Here is a 19759-nt window from a genome sequence, read left to right as displayed (position 1 = left end):
TCACCCGTGCTTTGTCATAACTCCAATAGAAGAAAATAAGCTGTTATTGATTCAGGTTCTACATCCCAAGCTCACTGACAGCGAGTTAGTAAAGTGAAATGGGTAAATTGTATTGAAGCTTAATTTTGAATATATGGAACAAGAACTAATTAAAAAAATGAATAATGGGTTTTTTAAATTAAATAATCAGATTCCACATATATAGCATGCTCATTTTACCATGAAATACATTGTGGATCAGGTCATTACCAGCAGACTCACTTTTAAAATTCACCTTTAGTTGCTACAATTTGAGTGAAGAGCTATTTCCTGTGAGGTCCGAGGCCTTGATGTTTCCTCCTGCTTCTCTTGGGGGGGGGGGTCTCACTTCAATTACTCAGTTAGAACTTGGCCTGTGAGTGGGGGTGTCATGAGCATTCATTAGGAGCTACACGGGGGAAACATCAAGGCCTCGGACCTCACAGGAAATAGCTCTTCACTCAAATTGTAGCAACTAAAGGTGAATTTTAAAAGTGATAAGCGTGGCAAAACCGGGAGATGCCCTCGCAACTAGCATATGCGAGTGTCTCCACCTGATTTTAAAAAACAGCCACATATGGGCACAAGTACCGGAGCGCAAATATCTTGCATCGGGAAAAAAAAAAGGGTGGGGTGGGATGCACATCCAGGTCCATTTCAGCGCATAGCTACTTCTTCTATGGCTCAGGTATAAGTCTGAATAAAACTATTTACAGCCATCGAAGAAGTGCTTGAGGGATCGGGGGTTAACCAGGGAGCACCAAGGCTAAAGACCTTGGGAGGAACTGGTAAAACTGGTGGAGGAACTGGTAAAACTGGTCATGTCCTGGATGCGCACACGTTATAAAATTTCCCACATTTGTGCGTCTCAAAGGCGACATTTTCCTACTGTGCAGGCGCATGCTAATAATTCAGAGCACACATACCGGGCCTAATTTGTAACATGCGCGCGTACCTGCGCACACGATATAAAATTTCAGTGCATCCAGCCACGCGCCCGTTTTAAAGTTACCGTCCATGTGAGCTCATAGACGCTTATGTGTCTCAAATTGCTGCTTGGCCTTAAAGTTTCCAAACACATACAGTGTTCTCTGCTCACACCAACAAGTGTCAACAGCAGCAAAAACCTTTGTCTTCTGGTAATTTATTGCTCTGAAATACATTTACCAGGTGTAAATAAAGGTTGATTTGCCCAAGGGATATCTTGCCTCACAAATCTGCTACATTTCCTTGAAGGAGTTAATAAATTGTGGATAAACATGTGGCTAAAAGGTAAGACTGCACCTTGAATACTGTGTACAATTCTGGTCGCTGCATCTCTAAAAAGATATAATTGCGATGGAGAAGGTACAGGAAGGGCAACCAAAATGATAAAGGGGATGGAACAGCTCCCCTACGAGGAAAGACTAAAGAGGATAGGGCTGTTCAGCTTGTTGAAGAGTGAGCTGAGGGGGGATATGACAGAGGGCTATAAAATCATTAGAGGACTAGAGGAATAGGGTAAATGTGAATTCATTATTTACTCTTTCAGATAATAGAAGGAATATGGGGTACTCCATGAAGTTAGCAAGAAGCGTATTTAAAACAAATTAGAGAAAAAGAAATTTCCCTCAACGCACAATTAAGATTCTGGAATTCATTACTGGAGGATGTAATTAGGGCAGTTGGTGTAGCTGGGTTTAAAAAAGGTTTGGATAAGTTCCTGTAGGAACTGCTGTTTATCAAATTGAGGGGGTTATTTTCTAAAGGCCTTTTCGCGTGCGATAGGATGTAAATGACCAGGATGGGGAGGAGTCGGCCACGGTACCGCTGCCGGCGATAATGTGAGGAACATTCTCGCCGGCAGTAGCGCAGCGAATAGCACCACTTTTTATGGTGGCGCTATTTTAGTGAAAGGCTGCAGCTGGCCGCACTGCGGCCGGCGAAATCTCTCTGCCGCGGTGCAAACGGCTGCGGCCTTTCGCAGGCCCGCCCCCCGCCCCCTACCCCCATTTTCACGGGATTCATCATTCCACGAGAAATGATGAATCCTGCCCTGAGTTAGGGGATAGCCACTGCTATTATTGGCCATAGCAGAATGGGATCTATTTAATGTTTGGGTTCTTTCCAGGTATTTTGTAACCTGGATTGGCAATTATTGGGAACAGGATGCTGGGCTTGATGCACCCTCTGTCTGAACCAGTATGGCAACTTCTTATGATCTGGAAAGGGGAACAATGAGTGAGGTGATCAAATTTTCAGATGACAAAACATTATTCAGGGTAATTAAATCACAAGCAGATGGTGATAAATTTCAGAAGGATCTTGGAGATTGGAATACTGAGCATCCAAAGGGGAGATGAAATTTGTGTACAAGTGCAAAGTGATGCATATAGGGAAAAGCAATACATTGTAGGTTCAATATTAGGAGTTAGCACCCAGTAAAAAGATCTGGGCATCATAGTGGACAATATATTGAAATCTTTGGCTCAGTGTACTGCAATGGTCAAAAAAAGCAAATCGAATGTTTGAAATTATTAGGAAAGGAATGGAGAATAAAGTGGAGAATGTCATAATGCCTCTGTATCGCTCCATGGTGAGACCATGCCTTGAGTAGTATTGAGTACTGTGTGCTATACTCTTAACAGAGAGTCTCTTTTCTTGCTATCACCCCTTAGGGATGATGACTTGGAGTGTGGAACTATTCAAGGTATGTCATTAGTTCACTACACAAAATGTTGGCATAGAAAAAGGTTACCCGTCCTTTAAGTAAGAACTGATAAAGTTAGTAACAAAATTATTTTATTGTTACAAGAAGCTCCTAATGTTCAAAAATAATAAGATTCCTATGGCATTCAAGCAGGATTAGGAGCTCTTACAGGAACCATTTAAAAAGAGGTATTTTAAGAAGCTTTCGCACCAAACAAACAGAACCAATCAGAAACAAGATCACATGATCACATGGGGCCAACCAACGGGCAGGAAATAGTAGCGACGTCAAAGCTGGAAACGGTGAAGCTATCAAAACAGGAGAAATGAGCTGTCAGAGTTGTCAACCAAAACTGCCAAACTGAAAATACAATACAAAATCCACCTACATTTCATAGACACACTAACATAAATCATATAATGAAAAATGCATGAATGAACATCATATATAAGACGGTGATCTCCACCAATTTGTAGAAATTCTGCTGGGTGATCTTACGCTGACTTCGTCTTGGAAATATAATCATTGGTCATTAGAGTACATTTTGTTGAGAAATTTTCATTATGCCATCATTTAGATATTATACAAAGAAATTTTAAATATTGTGAGCAAAAGAACTTAACTTGAAAGGACCATCAAGAGGTTCCAAAATTCAAATTGTCGAAAGCAGTTGCCCGACACTGTCCAAACTATTTCAGTTTTTGCCTTTTAGCCAATATTTCAGCTGTCACTATGTCTTGTTGCTCGCTGAACTGATAGAAGACATTTATTTATTTATTTATAAACTTTTCTATACCGATATTCATGACAACATCATATCGGTTTACATTGTAACAGCAAGGAGGAAAATACATTGAACAGGGGAGGGGGATACAAAGGATAAATAGGAACAATAAACTTAGTAAGGGAAGAAAGTGAACCAAGTAATAACATCAACAACTAAGAGATAACAGAGGCAATAAATATTCAACAATAATTGTAGTTGTAATTAAAATTGCAACCACCATCACGGTAGAAATAATTGTGACTGAGGGGGTCATTTATCAAAATGCAATAAGGCATTTTCACATGCGTTAAGGGCTTATCACATTCGAAAAGCCCCGTTAACGCATGCGATAGGCCCTTACCGCATGCGAAAACGTGTTTAACGCATGCGATAGCACCATATCGTATGGTGCAATGCAAATTCAGAAAATAGGAGGAGTTAGGCTGTGCGATAGCTGCCGTGACCATGCGGTAAGATTTCATAGCCCTTTGCGATGTCTCCCATAAGGCCTATTTCAGGTGAATTGAAGGGTAGAGAGAGAGAGAGCCTGGCCATAATGGTTCTCTCAACCTAGCTTGATGGACTCTCTACCTGGGTAACATCAAGCTAGGTGGAGAGAACATTGCCCAAAACTCATCTTGGAGTGAGTTTCTTTACTCCGAAGGCCATCAAATCTTCACTAGAGACCACTGTTCTGTTCGTAGGTGTCACGTAGAATGTCAAAGTGGCCCCTAACCCCCTACACTCTTACCTAAACCCCACCTCGAATCTCTAGGTGGGCCTGCCATAGGGATACAAATACCTACCTATGGGAATGACATTATGGCCAGTCTCTCTCTCTCTCTCTCTCTCTCATGGTTGAATGTAGGAAATACAACAGGTCTGGCACTTATCGCAGAATCTGAAAATGGTATTGCAATTTGCACTAACTTAGCTCTTTGCACAAGTAATTAGCAATAAATGCTATAGTAGCATAAAACACACCCCTTTTGCTATCGCATGCGGTATTTACCGCATTTTGATAAATCCTGGTCTAAGATTGCAACTACAATCACAGACCAGTTTATAACAAAGGTTGTAACAGAGATATGTACAAGGTACTTCGAAGAGCTGGCATGTCAGGACTAAAGGGAAGCGGGGCTGAAGTTATTGGGGGTACGCTTGTTTGAATAGCCAGGTCTTAGAAATGCCAGCAGCATCTCTATTTAGCTTTTAAGAATGCTACATAAAGTTAAACAACAGTCGGGAACCCTGTCACTTCAAACACTGAAACACCCTGTGGTTATTTGCAGGACTTCAGTGAAATTTGAATTATATTTTAATGCAACTGCCGCATTGCTCCCTGCTTAGGCAAAAGGGGGAAAAGAGGAATTTAATTCAGATGACAACTGAGAGCCCCGACTTCCATGATCTTGGGATAGTGTTATGCAGACATAAGGGGAAAAGCACAGGACTGGTTCTAAGGTCAAATCCTAAAGGAGAGGAAGAAAGTGTGCATGGTGGGGTGGTTATCACCCTTAACTTATAAGTCTTGATACTTTTGATATAACTCCAACATTGCTTTCTGCTTCAGTGACTGGGGGGAAAAGGAATTGGATTTACACAGCAATCAATGAGGGCTTTTTCGGTCTATAGAACTAATGAGCATGGAGGTAACTAGCACCCAGCAGCAGTTACTACCCTTAATAGAAGGCATGGGATTGCTACCCTTAACCAATAAGCTTTGATGCTTTAGATGCAACTGCAGCATCACGCTCTGCTTCAAAGCCAGGGGTATGGGGGCTGGAAGGAAAGAGGAATTTGGATTCAGAGACAACCAACATAAACTATGACATTTTTACAGTCTGGGGTAGATATTAAGGAAAAAACATAGGGATGCTTCTAAGTCCCTAAGCAAAGCCCGTCAAGCAGCACTGACCGATAGGGATGTGAATCGTTTTTGAACGATTAAAATTATCATCAGATAATTTTAAAATCGTCCAAAATCGTTAGAGTGCACGATACAATACAAATGCCCCCGATTTATCGTCAGGGGCATTTGTATTGTATCATTAAATAGGGGGCGGGAAAACCGGCACACCAAAACAACACTAAAACCCACCCCGACCCTTTAAAACAAATCCCCCACCCTCCCGAACCCCCCCAAAATGTTTTAAATTACCTGGGGTCCAGTGGGGGGGGGGGGTCCCGGCACGATCTCCTCCCGCTCTCTGGCCACGGCTGCGTTGAGAAATGGCGCTGGTGGCCCTTTGCCCTTATCATGTGACAGGGCAAACGTAGCGCCGGCGCCATTTTGGTTCCTGGCTCCCGATGTCACGCGTGCGGGAGATCACTCCTGGACCCCTGCTGGACTCCCAGGGACTTTTGGCCAGCTTGGGGGGGCCTCCTGACCCCCACCAGACTTTCCAAAGACCCGTATGACCCGTATGACCCGTATGACATAGTGAGGGCAAAGGTAGCGCCGGCGCCATTTTGAAGATTGGCAATACGGCCCGCGTGCAGGAGGTCGCTCCTGGACCCCCGCTGGAATTTTGGCAAGTCTTGTGGGGGTCAGGAGGCCCCCCCAAGCTGGCCAATAGTCCCTGAGGGTCCAGCGGGGGTCCGGGAGCGATCTCCCGCACGCGTGACGTTGGGAGCCAGGAACCAAAATGGCGCTGGCGCTACCTTTGCCCTGTCACATGATAAGGGCAAAGAGCCACCGGCGCCATTTCTCAATGCAGCCGTGGCCAGAGAGTGGGAGGAGATCACGCCAGGACCCCCCCACTGGACCCCAGGTAATTTAAAACATTTTGGGGGGGGGGGTTCGGGAGGGTGGGGGATTTGTTTTAAAGGGTCGGGGTGGGTTTTAGGGTTGTTTTGGTGTGCCGGTTTTCCTGCCGTCCCCTGATTTACGATTTTTAACGATTTAAAAAACAAAACAAAACACGACAATCAGATTTCCCTCCCCCCCCCAGCCAAAATCGATCGTTAAGATGATCGATCACACGAGTCACACCCCTACTGACCGATTCATTGAGGTAACCTGCATGGCGCGGCAGATACTACCATGGGAAGCTTACTGGGCAGACTGGATGGACCATTGTTCCTTTTCTGTCATCATTTCTATGTTTCTATGTCCTCAAGAAACAAATTTAAATCTCCCAATCAAAGCACCTTTGTTTTTTACCAATTGTGTCTTTTATAATTCGATTTAACTTTATCATTTCATATAGCATAGATGAAGGGGTTTAGAAAAGGGGGTTACCACAGCAATTAATATTGTTACCATTTTGTTTTAACCTCTTAAGTCCATGTTGGGTATCACATACATGAAAATACAACTTCCATTGAGCAATACCACAACAATGAGATAGGAGGAGCACATGGAGAATGTCTTCCCATGCCTAACCAGAAAGCTCAGTAATAATCTGAATAGTCTGCATTGCACGTTTTGACATTGCCAGAATAACTGGTATTCGAGGCCCCTTGCACAGTCTGCCAGACAGACCTGGCTACGTGAGCGCCTGCATTTCCGCTGGGCCTTCTTGTTATTACAGAACTAGTAGTCTACAAGTCAGACCCAGCTGCTACTTTGATTCTATTATCACAGCCTGATCTAAATAAGTACCATTATTAATGATCCTCATAGGTCCACCTGTGTACGTATCCAGTCATTGATTCTTGTATTTTTATGGCCATTTTCTGTTGTTCATGCAAATTTTTCAAGTAGCCAGAAAATTATATTTTAACATCAACATTATTTAAAATTGCTCTCTAAATAGAAAAAGCAGACACATTATTTCAGTTTGTCTAGCAAGTCAGTACACATGGGCTGGCCAGATATTCAAACCCAGATGAATTGGTTGATAACTTATATTAACTCTAGTTTAAAAACAACGAGGTAGATCTTAAAAAAGTACGCGCAACTGGCGCAAACAAAAGTACACCGGATTTTATAAGATACGCGTGTAGCCACGCGTATCTTATAAAATCCGGGGTCGGCGCACGCAAGGCTGCGGAAAATCAGCAGCCTGCGCGTGCCGAGCCGTGCAGCCTGCCTCTGTTCCCTCCCTTCCCCTATCTAACCCACCCCCCAGCCCTACCTAAATCCCCCCCCTACCTTTGTTGTGCAAGTTACGCCTGCTTGAGGCAGGATTAACTTGTGTGCGCCGCCTCCCCATCCCCCGGCATAGGCCGCAGTGACGAGGGACTCGGGACCACCCTCCTGGCCTGCCCCCGAACCGTCGCCACACCCCCGGACCCACCCTGGACCGCCCCCTGACCCTGGACACGCCCCCAGACACACCCCTGGCCTGCCGACGTGACCCCCCTGGACACGCCCCCTCTCGCCCCTTTTACGAAGCCCCGGGACTTACGCGCGCACCGGCGGCCAATGCAAAATAGGCCGCCGGTGTTTCATTGCAAGCTGGTGAAATGATGCATAGAATTTCAAATATATTTTTTATATCTTGGTAGTTTTTCAGTAGATGAAACTGAATATTTTCAGGAGTAAACACAAGAACATAAGGCTTGCCATACTGGATCAGATCAAAGGTTCATCAAGCCGAGTATTCTGTTTTCAAGAGTGGCCAAGCCATGTCACAAGTACATGGCAGGATCCCAAGGGGTAGATAGATTCCAAGCTGCTGATCCCAAGAATAAGCAGTGGATTTCTGCAACTCTGCCTTAATCATGGTAAATAGACTTTTCCTTCAGGAACTTGTGCAAACCTTTTCTAAGCACAGCTACAGAAATAGCTTTCACCAAATCCTCTGGCAGCAAATTCTGGAACTTAATTATTCGTTGAGTAAAAAAAATATTATCTCTGAATAGTTTTAAATGTATTACCCAGTAACTTCATTGTGTGTCCTATGGTCTTTGTAATTTTGAAAGCGTTAAGAACGAATTAATATTTACTTATTCAATTTCACTCGTTATTTTATAGACCTCTATCATGTCTCCCCTCATCCATGTCTTCTTCAACCTGAAGAGTCCTAACTTACATAGAAACATAGAAACATAGAAGTGACGGCAGAAGAAGACCAACGGCCCATCCAGTCTGCCCAGCAAGCTACGCAGTTTATCCATTTTCTTCCCCCTTTTTCTCCCTCCCACCCGTCTCTATTGGCTTCCAGCACCCTCCGGCCCCAATTCCCTTCCACCCCTCCACCAATGCAGAGAGCAGTGCCATCCTAGTGAACATCCAGCTCAATCAGGGGTAGCAACCGCCGCAACCAGAAGGCCACACCCCTGCCCCTTACCCACCCCTGTTTTGTTTGCTTGTTTGTTTTTTTTTAATTTTTTGAGATGGCAGCCCTTCATCCTTCCGCTCCGTGAAGGTGGAACACCAACCACTGGCCACTGGCATCCCGCTCCGTGAATGCCTCTGTGGCTACTGCCGCTCCGTGCTTCTTTAGTCTTTCTTCATAGGGGAATTGTTCCATCAGTTTTATCATTTTGGTCACACTTCTTTGTACCTTTTCTAATTCTGTTATATCTTTCTTGAGATGTGGTGACCACTTCTGCTCACAATACATTTATTTATTTATTTATTTATTTATTTTATTTTTATTGAACTTTAATCAAATTACATTGAAAACAATGTTTTTCAAAAAAATACAGAAAGGAAACATCATTCTAATTATTACACCTTGTTAGGAATATTCTGATTATCCGAATATTATAAGAATAATGGGGGGAACACAAATATTAAAGCAGATTTCAAAAAAATGTAAACAAAGTATCAAACTACAGCACTGTGGTTATAACATATAACTTATTTCATTTGCCAAACCCCCTTAGAGATTATTTTAGGAGTGGGAATCTCAATACACTCGTAATTGCTCAGACTCAGCAATAATATATCTATGATTTTGATATACTATAATACAACGACATGGAAATCTTAAGAAGAACTTAGCTCCTCTTGAAATTACTTTGCTCTTCATCATCAGAAAGGACTTCCTTCTTTCTTGCATTTTCTTTGCAATATCTGGAAACACTCTAATTTGTTGACTGTAAAACTGTTGATTCTGGTTGCGAAAGAATAATCTAAGAACAGCGTCTCTGTCTGATATCTGTGTAAAGGACACCAATGGAGTTGCCCTAGAATTTATCTTGGTCTCATATGATTTTTCCAATATATCCGTTAAATTATCAGAGGATATTTGAAGTTGGTCCTGTTTTCTCATTTCTTCATCTTTAGAGGGCAAGTAAAATATTTTAGAAATTGACAGGATAGACTATTCTGAAAGTCCCCAAATATTAATTAGATAGCTTTTAAGAAGGTCCTTGGGTGCCATCCACCTGGTCCTCGGGAAGTTTAAGAACCTCAAATTAGGTCTTCTTAGCTCATTTTCAATATATTCCATCCTTCTCGAAGTCAGGTTTTCAGATTTTATTCAGATTGCATTGCACTTCTTTGATATTTTTTTTATCTCAGTCTCAATCTGGTTTACCATTGTTTCTACTGCCAAAATCTTATTTTCCATTCCCTGGACTTTATTCATATTTGCCTTTACAACAGTAGTCAATTCATTTATAGCTTTATTCATAGTGATTAATGCCTTCCAGATTTCTTCCAGAGTGATATTTGCTGGCATTTCTACAGGAACATTAACAATTACTTGTAAATCAGGTTCCTTACCTCCTAACTCCAAGGGATCTCACCCCCCTCGCTCCAAACACCGTATTTTCTCGCTCTTGCCCGTGGAGCCCTGGTATGAAGGACTCTCTGAAGTATTCGGCTGACTGCCTACACTTCTCAGGGCTAAAGAGGTCCTTGTTGTCTCTTGTTCCAACGACGTTTCCAAATGTTGTTTTCTCCCCTCCACATAATACATTTCTATTCATTGGTTTGCTGCTTTCATAGTATACTGGGGAAGAAAATAATAGCATCAGGGAATGTCCTCAAGAACCATGATCAAGTCTTCTGGGTAGGACACCTCAGTGTATTACCAAATGTGTCTTTCATGATCTGTTTAACTTTCTCATTTCTTAGAGTATAAATGAAGGGGTTTAGTAATGGGGTTACCACAGTATTTAAGACTGCCACCATTTTGTTTAGACCTATTGAGTTATTGTGGGGTATCACATACATGAAAATGCAACTTCCACAGCTCAATATAACAACAGTGAGATGGGAGGCACAGGTGGAGAAGGCTTTCTGGCTCCTCCCAGTGGATGGCATACGCAGGATGGTGGAGATGATGCACAGATAGGAAAACAGAGTAATAAACAAAGAACTTAAGAATAAAAACGTGGAAAGGATAAAAATAACCAATTTAAGAGTTTGGGTATCAGAACAAGCAATCTCCATCAAAGGCGCCGTGTCACAGAAGAAATGATCCATGATATTAGGACCACAGAATGATAGCTGCATGATAAAAATGGCAGGAAACGTAATCAGCAGCAAAGAGCCTCCCCAACAGATGAGGATAAGCCATAGGCAAACTCTACCGCTCATGATGGTCTCATAGTGCAGGGGACGGCAGATCGCCACATAGCGATCACAGGACATGACTGCCAGGAGAATAAACTCTGCTGCTCCCAGGAAGTAATAAAAATAGGCTTGTGCAAAGCAAGCAGCAATGGGAATGGATTTCCTCTCTGACAAGGTGCCTAGCAGCATCCTGGGGACAATACAGGTGACAAACCCAATCTCCATGAAAGATAAATTGCTGAGGAAGAAGTACATGGGCGTGTGAAGGTGGGAATCGATGTATATCAAGGCGATGATCAAAGTGTTCCCAGTCAGGGTTAATACGTACATCAGGAAAAGGACAATGAAGGACAGCATCTGAAGCTCAGAACTGGCAGGAAACCCAAATCCCAATAAAATGAATTCTGTCACTCTACTTTTATTTCCAAATCGCAGGTCTGATGTTATTTCCATCTACAGAAAGAAATCCAAAAATAAAGGTAAGTGCAAGACAGGCAGCTGCACATAGAGGGGTGGATATTATAACATGCGCGTGGGCATACATGTGTGCGTGCTATCCAGCGCACGCACATGTACTCTTGATTTTATAACTTGTGCGCGCAAGTTATAAAATCCAGGATCGGCGCGCACAAGGTGGTGCACAATTGTGCACCTTGCATGCTCCGAGCCGTGCCATTCCCTCCCGGGCTGCTCCGAAATTGGAGCGGCCTGGAAGGGAACTTCCCTTCCCCCTAACCTAACCTTCCCACCCCTTCCCCTAACCTTCCCCCCCAGCTCTACTCTAACCACCCCCAAAATCTTTATTTCACCTTTTGCGACTGCCTGGAGGCAGGTGCAGGATGGGATGAGCACACTGGCAGGCTGCCGGCACACGATCCTCCGACAGAGCTGCAATGGGCTGCTCTATCGGAGGCCTCTGGCCCTGCCCCTGTCCCGCCCATGCCCCGCCCATGCCCCACCACCTTTTTCAAGCCCCGGGACTTACACGCGTGAATGTCTTTGATCATTCTCACAGATGTTTTCATTTCTCACCCCTCATTTTTTGAGTATTGTTGTCATTGCTATTGTAGCAGTTTTGGCCAGATTCTGCACAATTTCGAAATCTTTTCCTTTGCGCTGTTCCTTTCTTTTTATGGTACTGCGAGTCTAGTCTTCTCTGATCTAATATATTGTATTTCTTATACTTTTATAATAAAAAAAACTATGTGTACACCTTTTAATTATGCAATATTTAATAATCAATCTAACCAGCCAACTAGTGACAACTGTATAATGAGCAACCTAACTGCCCAACTGGTTTCTACCTGAACCCAATATTCAATGATTTTACATTTACAATGATTTTACATTTTATATTTCCGGCAGATGATTTAAGAGTGTAGGGAAGATTCTGGCTGGAACACTGAGTTTTTTTTCCCTCACAAGGTAAGAAATGCGCTGCCACTCCATCAGTATATAGCACTAGTGCCGCATGGTATGTTCCAGAAAAGTGTTGGTTCCTGTAATTTGAGCACTGGTGATAGTGCCCAGAACAATGCTGTTCGCAAACCTTACAAGGAGCAGTAACAGAGTACTAGAGTGAGTTCAGTTTGTGATGCAGTTTGTATATCTATTCAGCTGTGTAGAAAGTAGCTGAAAGCAGAAATACTTCCAGAGGTATAGCAAGGGAGGAAATGTCTGGCGAGGCTATGAGCTCCTGCAAGGAAAATCCACCCTATGATATTCTGTGTAATGAGGACATAGAACAGGGAGTAACAATGAAATCCTCCTACCAAGCACACTCACTGCTTATATATATTTTATGACAATTTTTTTGTCCGGTTTTGTGTATTGATTTACGAGCATTTTATTGTACATGGCTTAGGCCACCGGTGTTAAGCAATTAATAAAGTTTACTAAAATAAAAATGAAAATGATTAAAATTGCCTAGAAGAGGGAAAAAAAACCCAGAGTAGAAATCAAGGTGAGAGATTCCAAGTTTATCAGAAAAGGCTAGGAATAGCTAAACATATCTTAAAAATTCCTTGGGATTGTCTGAGATAAGAAAGTTGGTGATGCATTTTGTTACTCCAGGGATCTCTCATGTAAGAAATGATCAGTTCGAATTCTCAGCACAGTTTTGTGATGAATTTGCGCACTCAATAGTGCCTGTAGAGCAGTTTGTAAATAACAATAATTCAGTCCAGTTTTCAGAGCTACTGATCCGGAATTAATTACCATTATTTTGGGGTCTGATTAAATAAATTGTGTTGCTACAGAGAGACATGGTCGCCCTCTACTTTGAGTGCTTTTCAACTCCTGGTCCACTATAACAGCTCACTGAACACCCTAAGATCATTTAGGATATACCTCTAACCTCCGGTTACAAGTTTAAAGCCCGAGAAATCCCCACAAACCTAGTGAGCACTGGCAAAATCGCACAAAGATCAATGTAAACACGAAAACCACCCAACAATTCTTTTTGAATCAGGAATGGTGAAAAACCTTTACAAAGGTTTCTGCCCCATTGCAAAAGCTTCCTCAGAGCACAATCCTGCAGGAGGAGCACAACCCCAATGATCCCCTTTACAGCTGAATCCAGAAATACCAGGGAGCTGTGATGGTGAATTTGTTGCCTAAACAATCCAATACATTAAAAAAAAACAAACCATCAACTTCATTTACATGAAAATAGGAGTGGGTAGTGCTGGGGTTTCTTTGTTAGTTTTGGTGTGAGGTGTTTTTTTGTGTTGATGTATTTTTTACTGTTTTGAAATCAAATTATAAAAGTCTTTTGTATCATGCCCTTGCCATTGGATTAGTTTAAATGAGGTCCAGGATTCAAATGCTTGCACACTATTGAGCCCAGGAAAGTGAATATATATCGGAGATTGAAATATTATTTATTGGACCAACCAAAATTAATTAAATTACATTAAATTCTGAGGACTGAGAAGTACCTACAGTACCTGAATATAATCTGCTTTGATGTGCTTGAAAAGCGGAATATAAATCAGATAATACAATTAACTCAAAATGACAAATAGATACTTTGGCTTGGATTTCTGAATTTGCATGCCAATTACATTCTCCTATTATTTGTTCTGCTTCTTCCATTTGAAATCAAAATCATTGTGTAATCACCTGGAGTGGCCAGCTCTCTGCGGATAGTGTTAAATGTCATCAAACCTTGAGAGGGTATAATATCAGCCGCATCGGTGTCACCAGCCCTTATCCTGAAGACATCCATTCTGTCAGTATGGAAATGAAAAACCTTGTTTGGTGATGCAGTAAAGCCCAGGGAAGTACAGTATACATACCAAAGTGATGAGTCCAGTGTTAGTAACTAAACATAGGCCTGCTACCATTCCAGCTAGATGACTGGAAGCTTCGTTACCCATGCATCTGGTTCACACTGTTTCTTCTATATGACTTGAGCAGTCTCTAATGTGCATTTTTGCTAATGCCTTGATCACCACTGCACTACGAGTCTAACCTTCCATTGCTTCTATTTATATTGTAGATGCTATCAGGAGAAGCACGTGCTTCTTTTGTATCCACTGTAGTGTCTCTAGTGCATAATTAAATCCCCAATAAATGGTTTACAATAAAAACAAAAACCTTATTCTAGTGGGAATAGCTTAATTACAGTGGGAAAATTAATCTCAGAACCAAAACCTACACTAATTAAGTTTCTTTTTGGCTATAACAATTCATATCAATAACTTTAAATATTTTTTCCATTAACATTTAAGAAGTGGAAAACTGGGATAGCCTGGTAGCCCTACGTGAGGGGACCTGGGTTTGATGCTTGGCTTAAGTCTTCCACTCTTTGAATCATCCAGGGCTGGGAATACTGCAGAGGCAGTAATCAGGGAATAGAGTAAGATTCATCATGCAACAGAAACATCTGTCCTATGATTGCAGGGGTTGGAGAAGGAGGCCCTGCTTCATTCCCTTTCACTGATGGCTGTCACTGCAGTCACTGGGCTAAGTGAGTTGGGAAGAGGGTACACAATAGGGGAACAATCACCATGTAGCTTCAAATGATGGTCCATGGCCCCCAATCTCAGCCCAAGTTCTAAATTATTAATTGAGCTGGGATCCCAAAGGAGCAGGAAGAAATGTTCAGGCATCAAAATTGACAGGAAATAACTCTACACTCAAACCAAATCAACTGGTGAGCCCATAGTAGCCAAACTGCTGTTTGCCTCAAGCCTCCAAATGCCTATAGTGGTCTGTGGTCACATTAACAATGTCATTGACAGCATTGTCCTCTGGTAACCTTTTGCTCAGAAATACATTTACTTTCTGAAAATAAAGGAGGATATAATTTTGAAGTATTTTTGGTGTGATTTTTCTCTGTCATTCTCTCCCTCTCCTCCATGTCTCTCCTGTCCCTGATAGTCTCTGTACAATTTAGCTTTTATATTGAGGGAGGAGTCAAGGAATTCACTGGAAACTGAGCCACCCCAGGAGGAAGTTCCAGTGAAAGGAAGCTCCCTGCTTTGGGATGAGCTAGGGGGGTGAGTGTTGGATATTAGGGATGTGCTTTCATTTTGCAATGACAGACATTGCCTATATTGTTTCACGTAACTTCTTAAATGAAATGGAAAAATTGATTTTTCATTTGTTTTTTCATTTTTAGTGGGCATTAATTTAAAATAGTGTGCACTAAATTGAAATAGTGTGCATTAACTTGAAATAGGGTGCACTAAACCAAATAGCGAACACTAATTCAAATTGCATGCTATTTAAGTTAGTGAGCACTATTTCAATATAATATGCACAGTTTCAACTTAGTGTGCAAATTAGTACACACTAGTTCATATTTGTGCACACTAATATGGTTTAGTGCAAACTATTAGAATTAATGTGCACTAAAAATAACACATTTTAATAAAAAATGTTTCTAAATGAAACTAAACATAAAACTGAAACAAAAATAATATGAAACAAAATATTTAGTCATGCACCCTTTTATTGGGTACCTTCACAAAACCCTCTGCTCAGTTTGAATTCTCAGAATGCTTGCTGAGCTCTTTGAATGACCAACCACAGCAAGGAAAACTCTGGTCATAGCAATCATGCCAATGTGTTGTTTATCTTGAGTTGTGGAGCAGTGTTTGATGAGTCTCTGTTTTTCTTGAAAAGACATTTTTTTCGTATCAAAAAAAATATGTCCCTCTTTCTGCGCTCTAATTTGCTAGCCAAAATACTGTTTAAGGCGAATTTTAAAAGCCCTGCACATGCCAAAGCCAGGAGATATGTGCGTGTTGTCTCAGGGCGGCACGTGCTGCGCGGATTTTGAAGAATTTATTTATTTAACTTCTTTTACTATACCGACACTCAAGACCAGGTGTTATCGTACCGGTTTACATTAGAACATGGGGAAACCAATTAACGTATAAGTGGAAATGAGACGTTACATTAAAACAGGGAGAGTAAAAACATGGATGTCGGAAGATAGGACAGAATTAAACTATAACAGAAATTGGAGATCGAGTAATCAAACAATAAGTTAACAAAATTAAACTATACATTAACACAAAACAATAAATTAGTAATGCAGAAACATGGATTATAATCCATGTTTCTGCATTACTAATGCGCCCAAGTTCTGCATTTATATATATATATATATATATATATATATATATTTATATATATATAAGTAATGCATTTATATGCATTACTAATGCGCCCAAGTTCTGCATTTATCTCCCGGTACCAGACACATCAAAAAGTTAAAAGGTGCAGGGAATGGGCGTGGTCTGGGCAGAGCATGGGTGGGGCATGCGTGTTCCGGGAAGGTCACTTGAAATGTGGCCAGTAATTTGAAATTCTCTTTCATTCGTTCTGCAGCAGGAGGTTGGCCACCTCAGTTCTGGAAACAATTTAAGCGTATTTTTTCTGAGAAGCTTTTGGCTTCACAATCATATCCTTGCTCTTAATAAAGCCTCATGTTATATCAGGTCCCTTCACTGATAGGCATGGGCTGAGTAATTTATTTTGTTCACGTTAACATCTTTCCAGTCAGCTTTAACATGCATGTTAAGGTCTTATTACATAGCACACTAATTTTATCGTACTCAAGAGAACCTTAACTTACATTTTAAAGTTTATTTCATAAGCCTTGTAGTATGTTCAGAACAGGTTGTCATAGAAGACTCCGTGATGTAGATTAATTATTTTTTGCCCTTCACCTCTACTGAATCTCTTTGTAGGAGACCATTCTTATTTTATTAATTGAAAGCCAGCAAGTTGATGAGTTAGATTTGAAAAAAAGAATTTGTTTCTAATTTGCTATAATTACCATTCCTTGATCCTCAAGGTATCTGCATTGCAAACAGATCCTGGTCAGGGAAATTGCTTCATAAAGGAAGCCAAGAGGAAGGCCAAGCCTTAGGTAACTTTAACAGGTCACTTTAAGGTATTAGGTGCAGCATGAATGGTTTCAACCAATTTATGAATCATCATAAGCTGATGGATGTGTAGGGGTGATATTTGCAGGAACAGGAAGCCTGGGAGGTGTTGCACAGAGGGGCCCAGTTATGATGTGTGCCATTGCATACAGTTGGGTGTTATCAAGATGTGTATGTGATGGTCTTTCCTAGACATAACCCTCATCATGTTACATGTCCATAGATCACGCACATCTCTGTAGGGCTCCTCAACTTCACTCTTCCAGCAGTACTGCTCTGGACGTCAAGGAGTTCTTCTTCATCTTGGACCAACCCAACTCCTTCTCTTTTTTCAGATACAGGAAATGTCCCTGGGTTATCTCCCTTGCTCCCGGACCATTTCTTCGGTGGGAGGAATTCTCTTTTCCTCACCATGGCCTTGAGCCCTTTTCCCTGAAGGGGAAAAGCTTCTGCAAGACTCTCTCTCCAAACATAAGCAATCCCTGGGCCCCATCAACCCATTGATCGATTATTCCAGGCCCCCTTCATCCTGGAGGTCATTCTCACTATCATATCCAAACTAGAAAGGGCAGACTCCCGCCAAATGTACCCAGACATACCTTCCCAGGTCTCATTTTCCACTAATCACCAAACCTCCCAATCTTAAAGGAATATATTTATTGAATCACCTAATTTATGTCATGTTAGTGCCGTATTCCAATACAACATTGCTCAGAATCAACCAAGGGCATCCAGTGGTCACTCAGCAGCAATGCAAATTCAACATTAAAACATTCTGGTTAAAACAGTGAATGTCCTTTGCTACTAAAACAGAGTGGGGCACAAACTTTAAGTGGGGCAGGATCCCCCCTATACATGCTAACCCAGAAAGCGTGGCATGCTCATGAGCTGCATCTCAAAATCCCGCATGCTAGCTAACCTAAACTGAAAGGACTGATCAGCATGAGGGATTTCATTTATCCCCGAACTCATCAGTGTAAGGCTGCTCCTCCGACCCCACCCTCTCCCAGCTAACAAACTGACCCTACTGCTGAACCTTTCCCACCACTGACAAGCTGACATTTTGTCCATGCCATCCTTCCAGAATAATTTTAGCATTCCAGAGAGTCCCCATCTTCACTAGCAGGAGGGGCGTGAGTGCCTTTCTGTGGCGCACTGCTGTATGATACCACTTAGTAGCTCTTCATCTCATGTCAGACTGTGTGATAGGTGGTGAATTTCTGGTAAGTGAAGAAATTTGGCAGTGTGCCGTGGTCCCCACAGGAAGTATCTCACATCCTCTTGCCAGCAAGGATGAGGACCCTCCAGAATGGTGAAAAAGTTATTCTGGGGAGGTAGGAGAGTGGTTGGGGTTAGCCCTCAACTTGTCATTGGGTAGGTTTGGTGGGAAGGGGTCAATTTGTCAGCATGGCTTTAGAGTTCAGTTTGATGGGGGGATTTAGGGGGTGGTCAGTTTGACGAGAGTGGATTTGGGGAAAAGCTCTTCATTGGGGGGTTCAGTTTGTTAGTGGAAGTGGAGGTTTGGGGTTCAGCTTGACATGGGAGATCAAGGGGCTCAGAGAAGTCAGCCTATCAGCAGTGGGATATTGAAGGGGAGACTTTTATTTTTTTTTTTTAATTATTTGAGGAAGATCTGGGGGCAGGATCTTTCCCTACTATTTAATAGGGATATGCAGAGAATTTTTGTTTTAATTTTGCCTTTGTACATGCTGAACAAAATGGCATGAATCAAATGAAAGCACATCCCTAGTTTTTAACATTAGAATGCCAGTCCTACAGACATTCTAACCTATAACGCCTACTCTGGAGCAGGCATTTAAACAGGGCTCTGGAAATCCTTGTGCTATTTATTGTGCTTATGACACTTACGGGCTAATTTTAAGAGCCCAACACACACCTGAATACCAAATTACAAATTTGCATTCGCAAATCGCGTTAACGGCTGTTAGCGTGATTTACGAAATTATCTCCCGCAGTAACTCCTTGGAAAATGACCCCCTTTGTGTGGTCATTTTTCCCAGGACAGAGTGAATGGGTGAGCAGTAGTATAAATTTTCTTTATGCCCTTTCTGGCTCATGTAGGATCCCCTTCCAATAAATTCCCTGCCCCCAGCCCCCAAATATTCACACCTGCATCTAGGTAAAACATGGGTTTATGAATTTCCTGAAAAGCTGATGTTCTGCTACTTAGAGTATCGTATATGAAGCCCCACCAAAAGGGCTGTTTACCCCTGGATCTGCAGTAATGTAAGCTTACCTCTGATTGAAGAATACCTGTCTTACGCTGGGAAAAACTGACCACATTCCTTGTGTCTCTTCTCTATGATGTTAGCTCTTACCTTGTTAATGTATTTCTTGCCGCTGCATGCACCAAGAGCTGTGGAGAGCATGGCCATTCATCTTTCTTATAACAGCAACTTTAAAACAGCAGGCGGGCAGATGATTAGGAGCATATTGAGGTA

The 19759-nt window shown here is 42.0% G+C and overlaps 1 protein-coding gene across 1 annotated transcript; it reads right to left on the bottom strand.

The window, feature by feature from the left end:
- Nucleotides 1-10374: 10374 nt before the first annotated feature.
- Nucleotides 10375-11346, bottom strand: LOC115077383 (olfactory receptor 6M1-like). The gene has a single exon (XM_029579673.1). The coding sequence runs from the start codon at nt 11344-11346 to the stop codon at nt 10375-10377; it is 972 nt and encodes a 323-aa protein (XP_029435533.1).
- Between the last annotated feature and the right edge of the window lie 8413 nt (nt 11347-19759).

The sequence above is a fragment of the Rhinatrema bivittatum genome, chromosome 16 (assembly GCF_901001135.1).
Source record: "Rhinatrema bivittatum chromosome 16, aRhiBiv1.1, whole genome shotgun sequence".
In the NCBI taxonomy this organism is placed as follows: domain Eukaryota; kingdom Metazoa; phylum Chordata; class Amphibia; order Gymnophiona; family Rhinatrematidae; genus Rhinatrema; species Rhinatrema bivittatum.
Note: the sequence above shows the minus strand (reverse complement) of the source record. Positions and strands in the feature narration are given on the sequence as shown.